The sequence below is a fragment of the Lacerta agilis genome, chromosome Z (assembly GCF_009819535.1).
Source record: "Lacerta agilis isolate rLacAgi1 chromosome Z, rLacAgi1.pri, whole genome shotgun sequence".
In the NCBI taxonomy this organism is placed as follows: domain Eukaryota; kingdom Metazoa; phylum Chordata; class Lepidosauria; order Squamata; family Lacertidae; genus Lacerta; species Lacerta agilis.
Window position 1 is genome coordinate 22,102,078 of NC_046331.1, and position 23,460 is coordinate 22,125,537.

Below are 23,460 nucleotides of genomic sequence, written 5' to 3' on the forward strand. Positions count from 1 at the left end.
AATAGACACATGCCACCACAAAATTCACACCTCATTGCTAAAGCAAGACCTCCTGCTTCTCTTTTGCACTCTCACAGCAGCAGCAGAAGCCTCAAACAGTGACGTAAATCAAACCTCAAGGTGGGGGAAAGAAAGGCGGAAAGAGAGAGCAGCACATACCCTAAGAGGGAATGGTGTTTTGAAATGGACTCAAGATAAAAACAAAGAACACTCGTTAGTCAGTCTATGTTTAGAAAAAGAATGGTGGAGGGGATTTCTGCTACTTATGCAACTGAGGGATGACTGGAAGACAGCAGAGAAGAATCTGTAGGTATGAAGAAAAAGGTCAGTGCTATTAACAAATGCATTTATGCTGGTTATGTCCAAACTGAAGCAGACTCACTACTGCTCTTATAATATCCCTTGCAAAGCAGGTCACTATTATTATCTTCATGTTGCTGTTTGGGATGAAGGGACAGGGTGCTTTCATGGCAAAGGTGAAGTTCAAACCAGATGTTCTGCCACTCTTAGCTCCATTTCTTGGCCACTGTACTTAAGCCAACTCTGTGGTTATTATATCAGTTGTGGCAACTACCACAGAAGTGAATGCTTGGGTGTTGAGTATGCAGTCTGGTTGGAGATGTTCTGAGGCAGGGGCTTTTCAGGAGCGGTTCCCTGTCCATGGAATCCCCTTCCTGGTGAGGTGCACCTGTCTACCTTGTTATTAATGGTCAGGAGGGATTTAAAAACATTTGTTTTTAACAAACCTCCCTTACCCGGCATTGGATGGCTGAAAGAGATTGTTCCCAGCAATCTTGAAATGATTAGCCATCATTTAAATGTGTAACTGTTTTGATACGTTCTTAACCTTTTAAAATGTTCTAAGTGAGTTTTGGTTTAATTTTTTATTCTATTGTTTTGCTACTTCAATACTTGCAGCACTGGATGCCTTCTGGTAGAAGGATGGGATGAAAATTTAATTAAGAACCAAAGGCCCATCTAGTCCAGCAATCTGTTCTCAACTACAGCTACTCAATATGCCTCAAAAGGAAGCAGAAAAGCAAGAACACCTCTTATCAATCATTAATGATAATAATTTGCCTGCTTCCTGATCATACATCCCCAGAGGTAAAGGTAAATGACCCCTGGATGGGCAAGTCCAGTCAAAGGCGACTCTAGGGTTGCGGCGCTCATCTCGCTTTCAGGCCGAGGGAGCTGGCATTTGTCCACAGACAGCTTTCCGGGTCACGTGGCCAGCATGACTAAACCGCTTCTGGCGCAACGTTACACTGTGATGAGTGCCAGAGCGCATGGAAACACTGTTTACCTGCCTGCCACGGTGGTACCTAATTATCTTTCGAACTGCTAGGTTGGCAGAAGCTGCCACAGAGCAACAGGAGCTCACCCTGTTGCGTGGATTCGAACTGCCAACTTTCTGGTCAGCAAGCCCAAGAGGCTCAGTGGTTTAGGCCACAGTACTACCCACACCCCCAGAACAGCAAGGGGGAGTTCAAGAGCAAAACAGCATAAATAAAATAAAATAAATGCACACACTGAGGTGCCATATCTGCTCCTCCGTCTTTGCTGCTGGCCAAAAAATCCACTTGGAAGGGTGAGAGAGGCACACTGCCCTCTTCAACAATTGTTCCCGCTCACCATTCTTGACAAAGGGGCAGCATCTTCATGCCCCTTCAGATGGATCTAGTATTGCATGAATATTGCACTAAAAATGAAACAGAACTGAGGCACCCAACCATTTCTGATCATCTAGAAAAGCTCAATTTGGATGTCAACTATTTTCTGCACATCTCTGCATTCAGTTGTGTGTCAAACAATTCTGCCCTTGCCACACACCGACAGGAAGAAATCAACACCACAGTGGGATCAGAGTTAGAACAGTTAAGCAAGTGGGGCAGGAGTGACTATAAATGGCTACGATTGTAGCAGCTGCTGTGGCAAATGACATTATTGTCCTGGTGACATAATGATGGAAGTTCACAGCACTGGCTCAAATGGACAATTAGGAGCCACTCTGCTGGAAGCATCCAACTTTGGGGTAAAAAACTAACCATAAATGAAGGCCTGCTGCAGAGACCTAAAACAGATGCCGGCCAACCTCTGGAACAATTTTGTAGCAAAGACTGTTTATTGTAACATACACTATTCCCCAATCCTATCTGAGGTCTTTAGGGCAAGAAAAATAGTTGTAACTTGTGTTGTTACCAGATTGCAGAAGTCTGAACCACACAAGTTTTTTTTATTATCAATTTGCTTAATAAATAGGAGTGAACATGGATAGAAACAAATATTCAAATGCTGTTTATTTATGGTCTACCAACCACAGATAAAATAAAAAAGTTACAGAATGTGAAGCATTTAAGATTGCTAAAAGCAGAAAAGGCTTTCATAGATTGCTACATTTATGAATTTTGCAACTTGCTCAAGCATTCAAAAAGTTCAAGCCCTCCATGAAAGTGGTCAAGAGAAACTCTGAAGGGCATTCAACAAAGGACTGTGTAACAGGGCATATCAGTTTCTATGTACTCTTGTATAAATGCTTTTTAAAAAGAACAGGTAAAACAAAATACACATCTTTGTTGTTGAAAGTGCACAATCTATTACTTATAGGAGCTTTGTAATATACACCCTTTAAAAGCTTTGAGGATAAGGCATTTGTCCGAGCCAAGGAAAAATGTTTTCTGTATTTAGGAACAGACAGAAACTTTAAGGCATCCCATTCCTAGAATTAAGACATGGCTAACCCAGCAATTGGGTTAAGGCCCCTGGGCTCCTGAAGGTCAATATCGTTTCATATGGCAAATATTTATTGAATGTATAAATTGTTCAGACTGTCGCGGTAATCCGCCCATGAGAAAATGTGTGATCTCAGAGTAATCAAATGAAACTTTAACATGCGGCATAATATAATAATAATGATAATAATTTTGTCAGAACTAGCTATTTGTTGTTTACTGTTGTAACAATTGTTTTCTCAAAATTTATCTTCTGTACCATGAAAATAAATAAAATCATTATTTTTAAAAAATATGATTCTATAAAACAATATACTTGGCTTGTTCACCGTTCATGGGCCAGCTTAGCCAAGTACCATCTTCACCTACCTGGTGCCCTTTTGAAACGTTAGACTATGACTCCTGCCAGCTCCAACCTAGCACATGTGTGCTGACTGGAAATGATAGATGTAGTCCAAAATGTGGGGGACACCAGGTTGGTTAAGGCTGGACAGTTCCTTCACTTGAAGGAAAAGAGTGCCTTTAAAGAAAAGTGGAAAACATGTAGGCCCCAATTCAAGTAACACAGCATGCTAGCTAAGCACAGTACAAGGACTTCTGCTAGCATAATGGTGCTTTCTCTCCATTCCTCACCTATATTTGCCCTGGAGGGTTGGTGAGACACCCTCAACAGTGCACAGGGAGAAAGCAGGGGGATCATTCTGTCTGGCAGAACTGCTAGCATGGACAGAATGATCAGATGAGCGTGGCACTGAATTGCTCTCATACTGTTTTTGTATGTTACATATAGGGGTTGCTGCAGATACAGTCAACTGTGAGGGAGGAGGGAGGAATAAATGCTACTGGATGACAGGGAGAAGGCGGAACTGCTCAACACCTACTTTTCCTCTGTCTTTACCCAAAAGGAAAGCAATGCCCAACCTGATGATAACAGAATAAATTATGCAAGTAGGGAGCTGAAGCCCAAGATAGGAAACAGGTTATAAAGGAACATCTAGCTACGTTTAATGAATTCAAATCTCCAGGGCCTGGTCAGCTGCACCCAAGGGTACTAACAGAGCCTCTGCCTATAATATTTGAGAATTCTTGGAGAACAGGTGAGGTCCTTGTAGACTGGAGGTGGGCAGATGTTGTCCCTCTCTTCAAAATGGGGAAAAAGAAGAAGACCCAGGTATCTACTAACCAGGAAAGGCCCTAGAACAAATAATTAAACTGTCAGTATGTGAGCACATAGAAAAATATGCTATGAGTACTAATACCCAGCATGGGTTTCTCAAAAACAAGTCATGCCAAACACATCGCATTTCTTTCTTCAATAAGTTACAAGCTTGGTAGATCAGGTTAATGCTGTGGACATAGTGTATCTTGATTCTGACAAAGTCTCCCATGGTACTCTTGCAGAGAAGCTGATAAAATGAAGGCTAGATGAGATAACTGTTAGGTTGATTTGTAATTGGTTGGCTGACTGAACCAAAGAGTGCTGTCCCGGGCCGATTGTTGTAATAGTACCAATTTATTCTGCTTTGGTCAGACCCCATTGGGAGTACTGGGTCCTGTTCTGGGTGTCACAATTTAAGGAGGATATTGACAAGCTGGAATGTGTGCAGAGGAGGGCATCCAAGATGAACAAGGGTCTGGAAATCAAGCCGTATGAGGAATGGTTGAGGGAGTTGGGTATGTTTAGCCAGGAAAAGAGGAGACTGAGAGCAGCCATGATAGCCATCTTCAACTATCTCAAGGGCTTTTGGATGGTAAGAGCTGTTTGACAGTGGAATAGAATGGTCTCTCTTGGCAAGTGGTGGACTCTCCTGCATCAGTTTTTAAGCAGAAGTTGGATAACCAATGGCTTTAAGTTACAAAAAATACTAGACTGCAGACAGGCTTTGATCTTCAGCTTCAGTTTAACTGCTGTAAAACACCCGAAGTCCAAGGTACTGCATAAACAATGCTATACATTTTCACTCAGCATTGCATCCACAATTAGCCCTTGCCTTCCTCCGGCTTCCTTTGGAACTAGAGAGGTGGCCAGAGATCTTCCCTGAAGTCGCAGTGTGATTCCTATCTCTTCCCCAGCTCCAATGTTGGCAGAAAGGCTGGTGGAGGCTTTTTTAGTCACTGTGTTGCTAAAGTGCTTAGAAAAAGGATGGGCAGAAGCTAGATTTGAATCTACAGTAGATCTCTGGGTGGTTTATCAAATTTCTGTCCCACCCTTTGCATCAGTCTTCAGTTGGTGGATCTCAAAATTTTAGCAAAAAACAAAAGTTGACCTCATAAGTCAACCCTAATCTAGAAAGCCTCAATCACACAAAGCCAAACAAGCAACCTCCCAACACACATTTTCAGCACTAAACATAAAAAGAGTCTGCTAGATATAGGCCAAAGGACCATATAATCCAACATCCTGTATTCACAATGGCCAACCAGATGCCAAGCACTCTCCCCTCCTGCAGTTTTCAGCTGCCGGTATGTAGTTTATTTTAACAATTTTGGGTGGGGGGGACTGGAGAAAGGTTGGGGTATTAAAACATCTGTTAAAATGAACAAATATGCGTAACATCCCTGAGTCTATCTTCACAGGCCAAGGACAAATAACATATGGTGCTGTTTTATTCCTGGAAAGTTAAGCAAGTCAAGATGGGGAAGCTGTCTGGGTGACAGACGTTTAAGGACACACGTGGAAGCTACTCTAAGCTACTTGGGAGTAAAGAGCAGTTCCTAAGGAATAAAACAAGTGAAAGGGGAAAGTAATGTTCAAAACCCATCTTAGAGAGACGTAAAGAACAAAACATGACACATTGTTTATTCACAGACTGGCCATTCCCATGGATTTTATTACATTTCCTCTGATCCTCCCCGATACAGCATCCATAGCGCACATCCTCCACACCCTCCGATATCTTAACAACCCCCCTGTGAGGTATGTTAAGGTAAGAGAAAGACTGGCCTGTGCGTTTCATGGTGGAGACAAGATCAAGTCTTTCATCTCTTTTACTTAGCGTTGCAAGGGCCCATCTAGTCCTCAGCATGTTACTCACGTGGCATTGGGGGTGCTATTCCTGCCTCCATCCATCAGCTGGTCGTGTGTCAACATCATGGAGTAGTTCTCCACCAGCAGGTTGTCAGGGTCATCTGATTGGTCAGGCAATTTCCCCAAAGGATAATTTCCCCACTTCACCCAATCTGTGAGAGAAGACATGGATAATTCAGCAAGATCAAATGCCTTTCACCTGGGGTTTGTCCATTCATATGGACTATGAACAAAATGTGGTACAATATTATTGCATATACACGAAAAGCATGTATACCCAAACCCCTGGAATGGCTCAGGACCGCAATACCTCAAAGGACTGCCTCTTTCCATATGAACCTACCCAGTCCCTGAGATCATCTTCTGAGGCCCTCCTTTGTGTGCCTCCTCAAGGTCCAGAGGGTGGCAACATGAGAACAGCCCTTCTCTGCAGTGCCTCCCCATCTACAGAATGCTCTCCCCAGGGAAGTTCATTATACACCTTTGGGCGCCAGGCAAAAAGGTTTCTTTTTAACCAGGCCTTTGGTTGATCTTATTGACATCCAACACCCTTTTAGAATGTGGCTTTTTTTGGGGGGGGGGGGTTGTAATTGCTTTTGGTTTGATTTTATATGTTGTGGTCTTGTTGTGAACTGCCCTGAGACCTTCGGGTATAGAGTGGTGTATAAGTTGAATAAACAAACAAACAAACAAACAAACAAACAAACAAACAAACAAACAAACAAACCATTATGTGTGGGGTAACCCAAGTGGAGCTTCTAAACTCTCTGCCCTGCTTGGATTTAACTTGCACGATTTCATCCAGCTTGCCTTCAACTGCATACAACTGAAACTGGGCAAATTAAATATGTGTAAGATGTGATCATGCTGTATTCCCGTTTTTTCCCTCTCCCCAGAGATCAATGTGGGTTAGAATTGAGTTAAAATGTAAGTATGCTTTACAATGGATGGGAAACTTCTTTCAGTCTGAAGGCCACAATCCCTCACAGGCATCCTTCTGGTGTCACATGCCAGTGATAGGTGGGTCTGGAGGCAAAATTGTGTGAAGCTACTTTTTGCATGGCTGGATTGTCTCCTGCTCCACGAACTCAGAGGTTGCACACCCATTCCTCTCTATCCTCCATCCAGGCAAGCAATGAACATTGCAGCCAGGCAAAAGCAGGGCTGGTGTGGCCTGGGGAAGGTGCATGGTCTGCAGATAGTCTTTCAAATAAGGCTGGGGGCCATATTTGCCCTTTGGGCTTGAAGTTCCTGATCTCTGTTTCAGGACATCAATAATCTTCAACCTTTTCAAACAAGCACTGAGATACCAACTTCTTAACATATATGGCCTATGCATGTAGAAACTGGAGCTCCCCAGAAGACGAAGAGACCAATTGGGCTCCACAGCATTGGAGAGGATGCTCAGGAACAATCATGTCAACTGTTCATTTCATCTTGGCATTCCATAGACCAGGCATGTCCAACAGGTAGATTGTGATCTATCGGTAGATCACTGGACATCTGCGGTAGATCACTGACTCCCCCAAAGTAGCTCAACAGGTTTTTGTCCCCTAAGAAAAGCTCAACATTTTTGCCCTGAACCCCTAAAAAACTGGGCTTTCCTCCTCCCAAAAAATACTCAACAAATTGGACCTGAATCCCCCCAAAACAGGGTTTTCCTTCCTAAAAAAGCTCAACAACTTTGACCTGAATCCCTGCCATAGACAACCCTGTCTATGACAGGATTGTCAGCTTTCTTAGCTGGAAATCCCCCAGATCATTCAAGAAAAACACATGGTTCCATTAGTTTCTAAAGATGGGTTACCCCATCTTTAGGTGGGAACTACCAGGGCCAGTCCAAAACTTACCCAATGATGGTCTAACCATGACAAGGGAGTTCATTGCACGCACACACACACCTTTGGGTCCTTCAGACCATATCAAGGGTCCAATGTGTTGGACCAATGGTCTAGATGACAACTTTGACAATCTATTTCTTCAGCAGAGCAGGGCAGCAAATGCAGAGCAGTGTGATTCTACTCCCCCCCCCTTTGTCAGTTGAATACAAGCTTATATGTTGAGTTGCCCACAAACACCTAATTGATGCAGTGAATGAGGTGCAGATCAGCTCTGAGCTGCAAACACTTTAGACTGAGCCATGATTATTTCTGGATAAACCAGCTCAAAATATCCTCACCATCCCCCCCCCCAAAAAAGAAAACAAGTGTGTGTGTGTGGGAGAGAGAGAAAGAGAGAGAGAGAGAGAAAGAAAGAGAAAGAATGAATTTGTGTAGTTCTAAATGAGTGGAGCATTGAAAGCAGATTTTTAATATCTCTTTGGGGCATGTCTAACACAACATTTCTGGAAACTTATTGGGCAACACACTCAGGATTGGCTGTAATTCAACTGCCTGGGAAACTCAATGTGTACTACTTGAGCAATAAGGAAATTTAAAAGATTATTAGAGAGAGCAGGAATTAATACTAAATCTAGAAACAGGTGCTGGAATGAGGCTGACTCAGCCTAGGGAAAAAACAAGCAACATTCATAGCTCAGAATAATTCTCACAAGCCTGGGCATTTTGCATTGAAGACTAGACTGACGCAGAGAATCTTTCTTTTTTATAACATTAGAACTCAGCATCATCCAATGAAATTGAATGGGCCACATATTCATCACTCAACACACAAATTAACGTATACGATTGTACCTGGGATCCTGCAGGCAAAGCGGATATTCTACCACTGATAACTTACAAGAGAAGGTCCTCTTTCTCTCTCTCCACCAACTCACCGCCCCATGTAATTTTATCACCTCAGAATGTACTTAGGAAGCTGCCTTGTGCCAAATCAGACCATTAGTCCACTGTCTAAGGCAATAGCTCTCTATGGTTTCAGATGGGTATTTTCCAGACCTACCTAGAGAAGCCTGGGAATGAACATGGGACTTTTTGCATGCCAAGCATGTGTTCTACCCTCCATAGCTCCTGCAAAGTTCTATTTCTGTGATGTAGCAAAGGCCCCTGATAGGCAAAGAATGAAACTGTGGGCTCAAGTGTCTCTGAACCACAGATGCTCAGTTACACCCTTTTCTTTCTCCACTCAACTGTTGGGTTGTAAGTTGCTTTGGGCTGCCCAGGGTAAGAGGAAGTGACTCACAAATCGAAAAATAATATTAACAGTCCACTACTGCCACTACCACTATTCCACATACTTGCAACTACTAATCATGATGTGTACAGATACTCAAGACAATGCGAGATGTAAGGCTGGAGACACTCCAGGCTGTTTCTTGTTTCTCCCCTTCCCCAGAAAACCAAAAGGCAATTTTTACCTGGGCTGACCTGCCAGACCGATCCAAGCAGAGCCATCTTTCTCTCATTAAGATATCCAGGGTAGAGATGTGCTGCCTGAGCTTCTGCCTCTTCCTCCTCCATCTCTTCTTCTTCTTCAATATCTCCCAGTGGCCACTCATGCCTTGTAGCTCTTTTGGCAAGTCCTCTGGCCATATTGCTCTGCTTCACTTGCCACTGTAAGCTCTCCACAGTATAAATCGGCTGCTTCCGGAGTTCTGGGATTGAGCCTGGGCTGGGAACGGAGCAGTCCTCTTGGGTGTAAATAGAGGTGAGGTAGAGAAGCAATTCCTTGGAATCTGGAGGCAAAGGCTGATCCAATTTTTCCAGAATCCTGAGCCAGGAAAAGAGTGACATGTGGAGAGAGTGTGAAGCAAGGGCAAAACAACTGCTTTCAAATGAGTTGGCCAAAGCAAGTTTGTGTTTAAGAAGCCAGCTGGGCATAAAAGGTGCCAATAAATTCCATACCTGCGAGTTTTATTTCCCCATCTCGGTGTGGAGCACACCAAACCACCTTGCAAGGAACTCTCTTGTGAACCCAAACACAGCACTAAGCAAGATCAACTTGGGAAAGAAAGGGAGGCTTGGAAGGCTTCATTAGATACCCAAGCCTAAGGATCCCCATCTCTGCCCTAGGGTTTATAAGTGCCAAGGTATTTAGAGTACTTCAAGTAAAAAGTCCCATCTCTTACCTGTGTCCACAGGGCAACGAGGAGCCAGTTCAGAGGCTGAAGTATTGGCTGCAAATCACATTGGTTTCCTGAACTGACTCTTCTGCACTAACACCTTGAAGCCCAGGTCTCCACCACAATGCATATGCCAGCGAATGGCTTACATACTTACATGTGCATGAGATGAAGACTCGCCCAGCAAGTAGCTTCTAGGCAACAATCAAGGAGTTTTTGCCACTGCAGTGAAACATGTTGAAGAAATGGCTCTGGGGAGCTTTCGCTATTTGTGTGGGAATGCATTGACTTTTTCTCTTCATGCAGAACCATGGAAGAAAAAGAAAAGAGACACTTAGCTGGCAAAGAAAGAGTGTGTAATCAAATGAGTTGGATCTGAAAAAGGAAGGGCTGGGTCAAAATTCCATATCTGCTATAATGTGGCTTGGGCAAGTGTCACTTTGTCTCAGCCCCAGTTGTCTTATCTATAAAATGGAACCAAGAGTAGCTGATTTAACAGTATGTTTTAAAATAGAAAAACAAGTAGATGGAGAGCCAGTTTCGAGTAAACCTCAAGCAGCATGTGTGTCAAATTTTACTAACAGAACAAAGCATTGGTGGGAGCCAGTCTGATCAGAACAACAGCAGTTCAATTGCCATCTAACAGATGGCTTTAAATGGAGATTACACAAATTCATGGGGTCCAGTTCTATCGAAGGCTATTTGTCAAGTGGAACCTCCACATTCAGAAGCAGCCACTTTGAATACCAGTTGTTGTGAGGGACAGCCATTGCTTTCATGCTCTGCTCATAGACTCCTTCAGAAGTTGGTCCCTGCTAGAATAAGAATGTTAGACTAGACTAGGGGTCAGCAACCTTTTTCAGCCCTGGGCCGGTCCACCGTCCCTCAGACCATATAGTGGGCTGGAATATATTGGGGGGGGGGGGGAGAGGAATGAATAAATTCCTATGCCCCACAAATAGCCCAGAGATTCATTTTAAATAAAAGCACACATTCTACTCGTGTAAAAACACCAGACAGGCCCCACAAAAAACCCAGAGATGCATTTTAAATAAAAACACACATTCTGCTAATGTAAAAACATGCTGTTTCCCGGACTGTCTGTGGGCCGGATTGAGAAGGCGATTGGGCCACATCCGGCCCATGGGCCTTAGGTTGCCTACCCCTGGACTAGACGAATCTTTGGTTCAGTGCAGGACTATCCTTGTGTTCAAATTTTTGAGGCTTAAACAAAAGGTATCATTAAAAAGAAGAAAACAAGGGTGTAGAAAAGAGCCCTACAAGGAGAGCAACTCCTTCCAGATTTATAGTAAATGTGACATTACTAGGTCTTCCCATTCGCTAGTTCCCACAAAACTGCAAATGTACTGTAGTTGGCAAGGAACATTAATTCACACTAACACATTAATGTGTTTCCTCAACCTTCAAGGCTGCGTACACAGAAAGTCATGGTCAGCTGTATTCTACTTATTCTATTTGTATTTTTTGTATGTGGTAAGTAAGTACTTTATTACGGTCGACGACCAGCACACACACACAAAAAAAGACACATACAGAATCAATAATAATTGCAATTTAAAATTGATCTGATATTTGATCTAAAAGGGATTGGCCGTATTAAAATTGAAGTACATTAAAATTAATAATTATTGCTTTAAAAGAATAAATTTAGAAATTAATTAAAAAATCAACAATTCAGATTATTATAATACTTAAATCAAAAGAAGGATCAGGAGCCACCTAATTGTGTGGACCGAAGCTTAATAGCGACAGCACAGAACTTTGCCACCGCAGCTGTGACCTTAGGGTTGGCATCTGAGAGGAGCCAATGGGCGTAGTGTTCTTCGGGACATCCAGGAGACTCACATAATAGCGGAGAGATAAGTTCATTCCGTAGACTTCCGGCGGCTGGCGCCATTATGGACGGTCCTGGGTTGCTTCGGCTGCGAAGCACCCAGTTCATTCCGGGGGTTAGGAGCCCTGCAGCCGCATAGCGGGGCTTCGGTGGGGGCACGGGAAGAGCGTCCCGTGCCCTGGGCTCCCCGGCTGTGCCCGTTGCGCTCCGAACCCTTCCCCCGCTCCCCCTGTAAAGGGGGAGTGGGGGTGAAGGGACCACGGAGCTGGGCTTTAGGGGAAATGCCCCAACCGGGATGTTTACATGCGGCGGCAAAGTCCGTGATGAGCGTCTCTGTTCTACCTGTCATTAAGGAGTTGCTAAGAAACCAGAAGCTGTGAGTAATTAACTGACTCGTTGTATTCCGGGAAAGCTCTGGGATTAAGAAGAAGAAAGGCAGCCCGCCTCTCTCCCTTCGGGTGGTGAAAGAAATTAACTCTTTAAGTGACTGCTGTTACAACAATCAATAGAAAGTATTTGGAATTTGAGAACTGAGTCTGTTGAGATCTCCTTTTGGGGGTTAACTGAGGAAAAAATATCTCCATTTGAAGTTTTGGTCTTTATACTCCGGGATCGGAAGAAATGGCGGCGATTTGGACTTGCGTAGGAAAAAATTGAGACAAAGGAAGGAAAAGACAGGAAACGTAACTTGATACCCACCTCCCCCCCCCCCGAAGATGTTGGGCTTCGCGCTTACGTTGGCATTGAAGGATTGGGAGGAGGAGGAAAAACTCACTGTCTTTCAACTGGAACTGCTTGATCGAAAACTAAGAGCCTTGAGTGCGATTATAAATGGAAAGAATATGTTTTCCACAGAGGAGGCTTTTCGAAAGTTTTATTCAATGGAAACAGACTTCTGCAAAGAGTTGGAAGATGTGTTGGAACGATGGTTGGAGATGGCTGAGCAAATCCGAATGGAACAGGGACCGATTTCAGGGGGTGGCAGTAACCCTGGAACGGAAAGATTTTTAATATCCAGACTCCGAGGTGGCAGCTCGGGGTCGAGGGACATAGAATTAAGATTTCTACAAGAAGAAGAAGCATGGCACAAAGGCACGGAGAAACTCAGAATGGAGAGGACGAACATCTTGGAGCTCGATGCAGGGTTTGTGGTGGTTGCAACCTGGATCTGTGGATATTTAGAAGAATATAATTGGAGATCTGGTTCTGGTGAAGGACAGGAGAAGATAATGGACAGAAGGGGAGTGGGTTGAATTAATTAATGTATAATATAGATGGTCTGCCATGGTATCCGAAATCGGAGTGTGAAGTTTGTTAATTATAAGTCTATGTTAAATAAGTAAGGAGATATTGAGCTTAAGTTAAAAGCAGCATGATAAATGATAGAAGAAATAAGTTTAGCTGTAAGAATATTTGGTTAAGTTTTAGGTTATAATGCAAAGAATAAGACAAAGGTGTTTTTTTTTTTTAAGTAAAGTTAAATTTTCATAGAGAAAAGTTGTTAAGGAAATAGTGTATTGTTTTAAAACCGAAGGTGTACAGGCGGGGGAAGTCAAACGTCAAGATTTGGAACTAGGAATTTTTTTTTTTAATAAGGTATACAGATAAGAAGAAGAATCCTGACATTATGTGTATTTGTATTTGTTTTGATATTTGTAGGTGTGGGTTGGGTTTGTGTTATTTTGTGAAAATGTCAATAAATTCTGATAAAAAAAAAAAAAGATAAGTTCATTCCGTAAAGGCCTATAAAAGCAGCAACGGAGAAGTACGTGGTCTGTAGTCTCTACTTCTCCGGAGTCGCATGGACAGAGTCTGTCGCCCAAAGGAACCCCCCTATACCTCCCATCCAATACGGCAGATGGCAGGACATGATTTCGGGCCAGTGTGAACGCCCTTCTGTGGGATGGGACCTCGAGCTGAGTAAAATAAATAGCTGGGAGTTGTAAGTATCTCCACTCCTCTGGGGTTAAAAAAAGAGGGACTTTACTTAAGTCATTTTGCCTCTCGATAGCCATTAGCCTCTGCTTGACTAATGCCCTTGCTGTGTTGTAACTATGTGAACACAGGTAAGCTGGATGTAAACCTATGTTCGTCATCTTGTTTTCTATGGCTCTGCTCCAAGAGGAGCGATGTTTATCTTTTAATATCAATGGGGCAAGGCCCTGAGGGTTAAGATGAACTTTCAGCCAAAGGTTACAGGCCTGTGTCCAGAGTCTCGCCTCGATGCAGACCATGCCTGTTTCGAGACGAAGAGCAGCATTTGGCACACATGGAGGCACCTGGAGGGCTGCTCTGATAAATTTTGACTGGACCCTTTCAAGAAGGGTCAGATTTGGTGGAGGGGCACAAAGTTGAGCCCCATAAAGCAATTGAGCTAGCGCTTTAGCCTCAAAGAGTTTTAGAGCCGCAGGTACATAGTGTGCACCGTTGGATCGTAAAAACCCTAAGATTGCAGAGGTGGACTTCTGGGCTGCAGCCAGAACTTGTGTTAAGTGGGCTTTCCTCGACCCTCTATCGCGGAAGACTATGCCCAAGTATTTAAAACAATGTGGTATATAAACACATGAAATGAATAGCAAAAAAATATTTTTTTCATATTGGTTTGCATGTTTTAGATCAGCCTTCCTCAACCAGGTACCCTTCTGAAGTTCTGGCCTCCCACTTCCATGGCTGATGGAAACTGTCATCAAAACTTCTGGTGGGTACCAGGCTGGGGATAGTTACCTTAAATGTTTATTATTATTTATTTTATTACATTTATATCCCACCTTTACTCCAAGGAGCTCAAGGTGGCATACTTAAGTCCCACCCATTTTTATCCTGTGTGGTAGGTTAGGCTGAGAGCAAGTGACTGGCCCAAGTGAGCTTCACTGCTGAGTGGGGACTAGAACTCTTTTCTCCCAGGTCCTAGCCCAACTCTGTAGCCACTACACCACCCTGGCTCTCAAAAAAATGTTTCTGTTGATGAAGAGGATTAAACAGCGCTTTCTGTTGCTTTTTATTCTTGCAAAGGGTACAATACTCACTCGATGGTGTGCTGGTCTCTATAATTTTTGTAAGCCACCTGATGAGATAGTCTGACCGGAGTTCGGGAATTGAGAAGAATTTCTTCAGCTCACGGAACAGCATCTCGGCCAGAGTCTGTGTGAAGTCTCTAGAGTGCAGGCCCTTCAGGAGTGGGTACCAGAGGCAACTAAAAGACTGAGGGATTCTAAAATCCCAATCCGTGGTTTCTACACCACCAACAAGGGGAGAGAGAAAAGTTATTCAAACAGCAACAACAACAAAAGGTAATATATTGAACACCACCACATTCCCTTAATTTTTCTCAAGTTTTGAAGTTATATTTCTGCATGATTCTTGTTACTGCTGTTATCACCAGGAGGGTATAGAACCACAATCATAAGGCTGTATCCAATGCTAGCTCTACTCAAAGCAGAGTCACTGAAATTAATAGACATGATTAACTCAATTTCATTAATTTGAAAAGGCAAGGTGCAGGGTTTACTACTTTCTCATTCTGTCTTTGCCCCTCCCCACATTCCACATAATTTTTGTCTATGATGGCAACTGAAAGCTATTCATTTATATTACTTAACAATGGTAATACAGTTTCCAGTTTGCTAGGATGTAGCACAGATTTGTTTTATTTATTTTGAGTGGTCAACTGCTGAAACCATGTGCACACATCTGTCAGCCAAAAGAAAAGAGAAATCTAGAGCACTAACCTAGATGTTCAATATTCAAGATGTTCAGCTCTTCCATGGTTGGGATGAGAAAGCCATCATCAAGCAGCACTTCGATCATAGCTTCCCTAGAGTCATTACAAATCTCAGTGAGTTTCCTTCCTTCCACTCTACCACTCCATATGAGCACCAGTCACCATTGGTATAACCCAACCTTCTTCGATTGTGCTTATTTAATGCCAAACCATTAGAAAGAACAAGGCTTGAGTAGCTTGCACACTTCCTGCTTCCCTTCTGATCTTGGTGTAGCTATTAACCTTAGTTCATTGGTACATTCCAATGGCCAAATGACTGTTTGCACTTGCCTACAAACTAGGATCCAATCTTCACTTGTAGGAAAATACAGATCCTACTTTGTCTGCTTTGGACAATTATTTTAAAAATATTATTTATCAATCCAATTTCTTCTAATCGTCATATGCTAGGGGGAATGGCTTGTTTTCCTTATGCCATTCCTGTACGAGATTAGCAGCTGTAAGGTCCGTGGGGTGGTTGCTCACAAGTAACCAGGCAAGATTCCAAACCGTCTTTTAAGAGCTACAAGTTCATGTCTGTATCAGTCACTCGCAGAATACGGGAGTGGCGCCTTCCGGTTGTGACCCCAACGTAAGAGTTTCGGTATCCCAAATCTCCGCCTCCCCTCCTTACGTTTCACCCCTCTGCGCACTTGGGGCACTGGAACTGGCATGCCTCCCTCCCCGCCCAGTAAGCGAGGGGAGTGCAGGGTCTCTCCAACATCCCCAGAGCCTCTGCTCTCAAGACCTGGAGCTGCCTGCCTCTCCCCACTGGAGACATCACTGTTTCCTCCACTGGAAGAGGACGTGCTGCTGGTCAGGTGGGGCCGGGGCTCTCTGTAACATCCCGAGAGCCCTTCCGTGCGCTGAGCCGGGGACAGATCCCTGACATCCGCCAAACCTAACAAATGCATATTCTTCCTACATAGCATGAGAAGGGGCTAAGTCAAAAGAGCTGTATTGCTGATAGGCAGATACTCAGACCATAGAAATACAAGTGGTAGAAATAGCTCTGTGTGATGTCATTTCCCTTCCTCTCTTGGAGAGGAAGCAGCATACAGTACTTCCTGTTCCTCTCTCTCATCCTTTGACCAGCCATGAGGGCAGATGGGCCCTCCGCTTGCTCCAGCTTCAGGCATGTGCTATACTGCCTACAGGATATTTTTTTAGTGCTGCCATTGCTGTGAACTAATGCATGATTACAAAGCAAGTAAATCTTATTTTTAAATATACTTTATAAGTTGTTGCCTCATTGTTTGTTAAGTGGGATAAGAAGTGAGAAGGTAACTTATTTCATTAGCTGGACTTGCTGAAAACGAGACTTTACAGCTTAATTTCTATGCTTTTAGCTGTCAAGGGTGGAATTTTAAAACTGTTCAACCTACACATGTGGCCCGAAGGGATAAATTGCAATTAATATACAGTGGTACCCTGCAAGACGAATGCCTCGCTAGACGAAAAACTCGCTAGACGAAAGGCATTCGCTAACGAAAGGGTGACACGCAAGACGAATTTTCCTATGGGCGCGACTCGCAAGACAAATTTTTTTCGCTCCCCCCCCCTCCGTTGGTGCTTCGCAAGACAAAATTTTTGCTAGACGACAGAACTCACAGAACGAATTAATTTCGTCTTGCGAGGCACCACTGTATCTTCTTCTACCTATTAAAACCCATCCTACAATTTCATAGTTTGGTATTACATCTGAAGAACATTTTTGCTTTTCTGTTCTGGTTTGGAGTGAAGCTACCGGTTGTGGAAACCAAACTTGTGGAAAGAAACACGTATCCTACATTTACTTCCAATTCTCCAAATTATTGCTGAGAGGATCAGAACCAGCCCACTGATAAATCAACAATAATACAGTTTGAGTCTCTATATAGAAGTTCAATGAAGTTGTGGGGGTTTCAAAAAAAAAAAAAGAGGGAGGAAGGAATCTGTTTCTAAAACAGGAATATACTACAGCTAATAAAAGATGGGGAGACAAATCTAATTTCTGGAAGTGTCATATAATAGTGTTAGTTTCAAAAAGGAAACTTCTAGCTGGAAAGGGAACATGTCATTGTAGTCAGTGCATCAGCTCCAGTTGCTGTAAATAGACACAGCCTCTCCCCCAGGCTGTAAAAATAGCAGCTTGTACTATAATTCAAAAGGCATGTTTCTGCAAAAACTGCGAAATGAACACCAGATCAAAATGAACAAGGGGGAAGTAGACCTCTGGTCAATTGCTCAGGGACTGCTATGCTGGAGCAAAATTCTACAACAGCATTAATTCCATGTTCTCTGTTCCTTCCCACCTACCACCCACCCCCCTTACTATTACCTTTCTGGCACCAAAACCTGGAAGCTGGTCGGAAAGGTGAATGCAAAAGATCCCAGGTTTTAGTCCCCAGCAGCAGCTCTCCAGATTTTCCCAGCACTGTCTGGGGATGCCAGAGATTGAACCCAGGACCTTCTGCATGTAAAGCATGTGCTCTACCACTTGAACCACAGCCCTTCTCAAAAGGCATCAGTGAAGCTGGCTCTCACTTCTTCTATCATAAGAATCCCTGAACAGTCCCAGCCCTGCCTCCATTGCCGCTGCCAGTTGTTTTTCTCCACTTGACCTGCAAACCTGCTGGCGGCTAAGCAGCTCTGAAGTGGAAGACTTACAAAAGAGAAACAGCAGGTGGGGGGGGGGAGGTTGAGCACCTGGGCAAACACTGCTTTTTTGCAACTTTCTCTCACAAATTCCATTTTTATCCTACCTCAAGCTCATGCTCAAGGACTTTCCATCCATCCCCACAGGGCCTGCTCTGGGGATGTGGTGGTACCTCATTAAAATTGCCCTCAGGTGGGTCTCCTCAATTGCTGGGCCCCTGCGGCAATGGTAACAACACCATTTAAAGTCTCTACAAATGTTGTGGTGCAATGCTTTGTCAGGGGGCACTGTGATACACTGGCAGAAGCTGGTGCTTATTCAGAACTTCATCTATGAAATAGCAAGGGGGACTGCTAGAGCTGACATCCACAGCAGCCCAGGATGGTGTGTGGTGATGCCAGCCAACGACCAGCCCCACGCCTCCTTACTTTCAGGGAAGTCAATGTATCATGTGTTCATGGACCATGCCCTGGGGTGTAAAGGTAAAGGGACCCCTGACCATTAGGTCCAGTCATGTCTGACTCTGGGGTTGTGATGCTCATCTCACGTTACTGGCCGAGGGAGCCGGCATACAGCTTCAAGGTCATGTGGCCAGTATGACAAAGCTGCTTCTGGCGAATCAGAGCAGCACATGGAAACGCCGTTTACCTTCCCGCCAGAGTGGTACCTATTTATCTACTTGCACTCTGGCGTGCTTTCGAACTGCTAGGGGGGCAGGAACCCTGGGGTGTACAAACCCCTTATTTAACAAACAGGCATTTCTGCCCTGATCTGGCAACAATAGAAGGCTTAGACTACTACTTTAAAAGGGAGGGAGAGAAAGAGGGAGAGGTGCACTTGATCATATTCCCACACCCTTCATAAACATATTTTTCTTTACCCTGGTAATTTTAAGAAAGCAAAAGCCACCCTGTAACGAAACGGATCTAAGTTAAGGGATTTTCAGAAACCCACGGTGTTTTATGAGTTAATGGGCACCCCAGTTTGAGTGGCAGGTATCTCATTGGAGGCGGGACATTCCGCTCTTTAAAAAGGAGGGAGCAGCCATGAGAGAGGGAGAGTGTTGACTGGAAGAAGGAGGGCGTGGGGCCAGGATAGTGGTGGGTAGGTTAGGGTAGGTTGAAGATGTGTATATGATGCTGAAAGAGTTTACACTGTTATGAAACTAAGCTTATAAACGATTGCATTGCTGAAACCGTTATGTTCTGAATGAAATAAAGACTTATTATTGTTGAGCTAAGAAAATATCGTCGTTCATTTGGTCCAGCAAGTTATGTATGCTCATGAGGAGCTGAACTCAGGGAAAAGACAAAACTGACCTGCAGGGTGATAGTTTGTGTCTTGGAGTTCCCTCAGGAGGGGCTAGCAGGCGGAAACCTTGGTATTGCCACAGAGTTGCTAAGAGGGCTTAGCTAACTGATATAGTGAGGGATCTAATGAAAGAGAGACCCTGAACTGTAGGCAAAGAAGAGTTTAACCCCTGAAGCCCAGAGCAGAGGATATAACCGGCCACGGCCGCTGGACAGGAAAACTCCCATTACTAAGAGATCCCCAGATTATAAATAAAAGGTGATTGACATCACAGACGGACCTCAGAAGGACAGGTGGGGTGGATTGAAATTTGACACAGAACACCTGCTTAGAAATTCACTTAGTAACAAGGGGAGAGTGTGAAGTGGAGGTTCGTCGCACACCCCCTCTTCACAAAGCCTGTTCAGAGCCTGGAGAAGTCCTGCAACAGAGAAAAAGTGCTCAACTCCTGGCCTCTAAAAAGCTGCAGGCTATTTAAAACAGATGGTTTCAAGCTTGTGGAAGGTAATGGGCCCAGCCCTTAACACGTCTCTGAAACCAAGGAAATCCTCCCCAATGAAATGGGGAACCAAGACTTGAGTTTCTTGCTCAATCACAAACCTCAACCCTCAGTGGAACTAGCTCAGGTGACCCATGGAGAAACCCCCTTCCTGGTTTCCATGCCCATAACGGGTCCACCTTCTCTCTCTCTCTCTATATATATATATGTTTATATAACACCTCCCAGTAGCCCAGTTTCTGCTAGAACACCAATGTGACTAAGAACCTTGAACATTAAACTATCAACATCTTGACCAATATGACCTCAGTGATTCTGCTGCTAGTAGCCTTGTACCTGATATTGCTAAGAAATTCTAAGAAAGTGGGGGTGGTGTGAGTTTTGCAAGGTTCTGCCCACCATCTTGATTCAAATGGCATCCACTCATATCTAAATATAGTTGAAAACCTGCTCATGGATCTCAGGAATGTGCAAAACTGGGTTATGATATCTTAAGACAGTGTTTGCCAACCAGATGTTCTCCAGATGTTTTGGACTACAACTCCTTTCAGCCCCTGGAAAGCAACCAGGTTGGCAAAGGCTGTCTTAAGAGGTGTCCAAATGTACAGCAAACAGACAAACAACATTCCAAAATATACAGGAAATATATAGTAAAGGTTAGCTATCAATATGTGATGTCAATCTTACTACACCTAATTTTATTTTATTTTATACGGGAATCACTTCCATTTGGAGGGCTACACCCAGAGGTGGCCCCCTGTGGGCCACTCACCTACCAATTACCTGATGTAATAAGACATCTGGTAATCAAAACTTCCAAGCCACAGCTGCAAAGGAAAATTCTACACGTATGGGAAAGGTGGTCAGAGTTTGCCCCAAACTGATAGTATGCTTGAGGGCAAGTAATAAGGCCCAACTGCCAGAAGTACTGCAACACCACTTAAAAGTTCTTGTGATATTACAGTATTCTATTCATTATATAAATTTATATACTTAAGTACCAAAGCAGCATACAACATACAAACACAATAGACCATCAATTGGTATTGGATAACAACTAGCTTTTTTTTACACTTAGTACAAATGAATGCTGCAGAATAGAGATGCACCCACTGCTCCCCGCTCGTGACCCCAATACATTTAAAAGGAGCACCTGAATGAAGCCTACACATAAACTTCTACATGTGTAATCTGGTACCTGGGAAGTGGGAGGGTCCCAGATTGGGCATTCTGTAGCTTAGTGCATTACCAGAAGACACTGTGCACTGGTGATTGCTTATTACATGATTTCTGATACTGAGAAGGAAATGGTACAAGAAAGTTCCAATTTGTTATTTTTTTTTTCACTACCGTACTCTCACAAATAGCAAAAATGTCTCTGGAAGTTGCAAGTAGTTAGGATTACAGTACAATGATGCTGCCTCCATAAAAGACATTGGCTTGAAACATTTCCAGACCTTTGACTAAATAAACAATCTATGGCCTTTTAAACAGTTGCCCGGGGGGGGGAGTTGTTTTTTGTTATATTGTTTGCTTTTACACTGTAAACTCTCCTGCAATCATCAGATGAAGGACAACATATAAATTTGATAAACAAATAATAAACAACTCGAGGGAAAGACACTGGCTCCCCATGGTGCAGATAATACTTTAAATACATGGAGGTCAAGGAACAGGTCACAGTCAAACCTTCCATCGCTCCACCCCTTCCCTTTATTTGTAACCAAATGTACGCATGAAAAAGGGTAAAAACCTAAAGGGTCTGAAGGAAAAGATAACTCTGACGTGGGCTCTTGGAGGAACAGTCATTATGTCTCATCAAGAACTCACAGATGCTTTAAGTGAGGGGATTGCACCAAGAAGTTGTTGCTTTCTGAATGCTATCCACTTCTTCAAAGCACTTCCCCACACCCTGGATGTTGGAAATTTTCCAGTTGCTATGCAGCTGAAGTCACAATCAGGTGCCAATTTCTACTTAATAAAAGTATAATAAAATAAACTGGGGGAGAAGAGGAAGCAAAAACAAAACCACTCATATTCACATCCCTGAAAAGCTTGAGATCTGGTTTCAATTTCTCACCCAGAAGAACATCTACAACAGCTTTGGCTAACCTGGTGCCCTCATAGTCATTTCAGATCACAATTCCCATCAGCCCTAGCCAGCACCTACAACCTAACTATTATCTAGTATGCTTCAAGTTAAGATGACTTGTGCTAGCATTGATAAGACACTAATTAAAAACAAGACTATGCCATAAGAACCATAACTCTCGAAAGGAGAAAAAAGACATTACTGAGCCTAGTCTTCTTTGACTTCTATACACCTCCAAATTTGTTGGCCATTTGGTACATATCAGAATAGCCTGTATTGAGGTATATGTGTATGTGTTTATATACATGGATATAGATACTTTATGACTGCACAACAATTATTCTTAATAATCCTATTCATCAACTTTGCACCATCCTTCAATACTTCATTCCAATACCACCGCTGGTGTTGTTGTTTTTCTGGGGAGATACTATTGAGGCAGCACTGCAAGCATTTTGTTAGCATTTTTCTGAAAGAAAGAAACAATTCAGAGCCCCCATACAGAAAACTGTTTTCACAGGTCATCATCGTCATAATTTATTATTTATATGCCGTCCATCTGACTAGGTTGCCCCAGCCAGATGGACATTCCTGCTTGTAGGTAAAGGCAAAGGTACCCCTGGCCATTAGGTCCAGTCGCAGACGACTCTGGGGTTGCGGCGCTCATCTCGCTTTATTGGCCGAGGGAGCCGGCATACAACGAACCAGAGCAGCGCACGGAATCGCTGTTTACCTTCCCGCCAGAGCAGTACCTATTTATCTACTTGCACTTGATGTGCTTTCAAACTGCTAGGTTGGCAGGAGCAGGGACTGAGCAACAGGGGCTCACCCAGTCGCGGGGATTCGAACCACCGATCTTCTGATCGGCAAGCCCTAGGCTCAGTGGCTTAGACCACAGCGCCACCCGCATCCCTTCCTGCTTGTAGAGAGAGAACCAAATAAGAAAAAGCAGCCTTTAAAATTAGCTCCACATACACCTGTCCATATACAGGTGATACTCGAAAAATTAGAATATCATGGAAAAGTTCATTTATTTCAGGAATTCAACTTAAAAGGTGAAACTAACATATGAGATAGACTCATGACATGCAAACTGAGAGATGTCAAGCCTTTATTTGTCATAATTGTGATGATTGTGGTGTACAGCTGATGAAAACCCCAAATTCACAATCTCAGAAAATTAGAATATTGTGAAAAGGTGCAGTAGCTACTCAATCCATAACACCTGCAAAGGGTTCCTGAGCCTTTAAATGGTCTCCCAGTCTGGGTCAGTAGGAATCACAATCATGGGGAAGGCTGCTGACCTGACAGCTGTGCAGAAAACTATCTTTGAGACCCTCCACAAGGAGGGAAAGCATCAAAAGGTAATTGCAGAAGAAGTTCCCAAAGTGCTGTATTAAAGCACATTAATGGAACGTTATGCGGAAGGGGAAAATGTGGAAGAAAAAGGTGCACAAGCAGCAGGGATGACCACAGCCTGGAGAGGATTGTCAGGAAAGGACCATTCAAACATGTTGGGGACTT

General features: G+C 43.5%; 1 protein-coding gene across 1 annotated transcript in view; it reads right to left on the minus strand.

The window, feature by feature from the left end:
• Positions 1-23,460, minus strand: part of LAS1L (LAS1 like ribosome biogenesis factor) — a 44,844-nt gene that overhangs the window by 3,486 nt on the left and 17,898 nt on the right. The window contains exons 9-13 of the mRNA XM_033137429.1: positions 15,365-15,450; positions 14,663-14,869; positions 9,939-10,077; positions 9,077-9,429; positions 5,768-5,912 (exon numbers count right to left, since the gene is read on the minus strand). Coding sequence (XP_032993320.1) covers positions 5,768-5,912; positions 9,077-9,429; positions 9,939-10,077; positions 14,663-14,869; positions 15,365-15,450 — 930 coding nt within the window. The remainder of the gene's footprint in view (positions 1-5,767; positions 5,913-9,076; positions 9,430-9,938; positions 10,078-14,662; positions 14,870-15,364; positions 15,451-23,460) is intronic.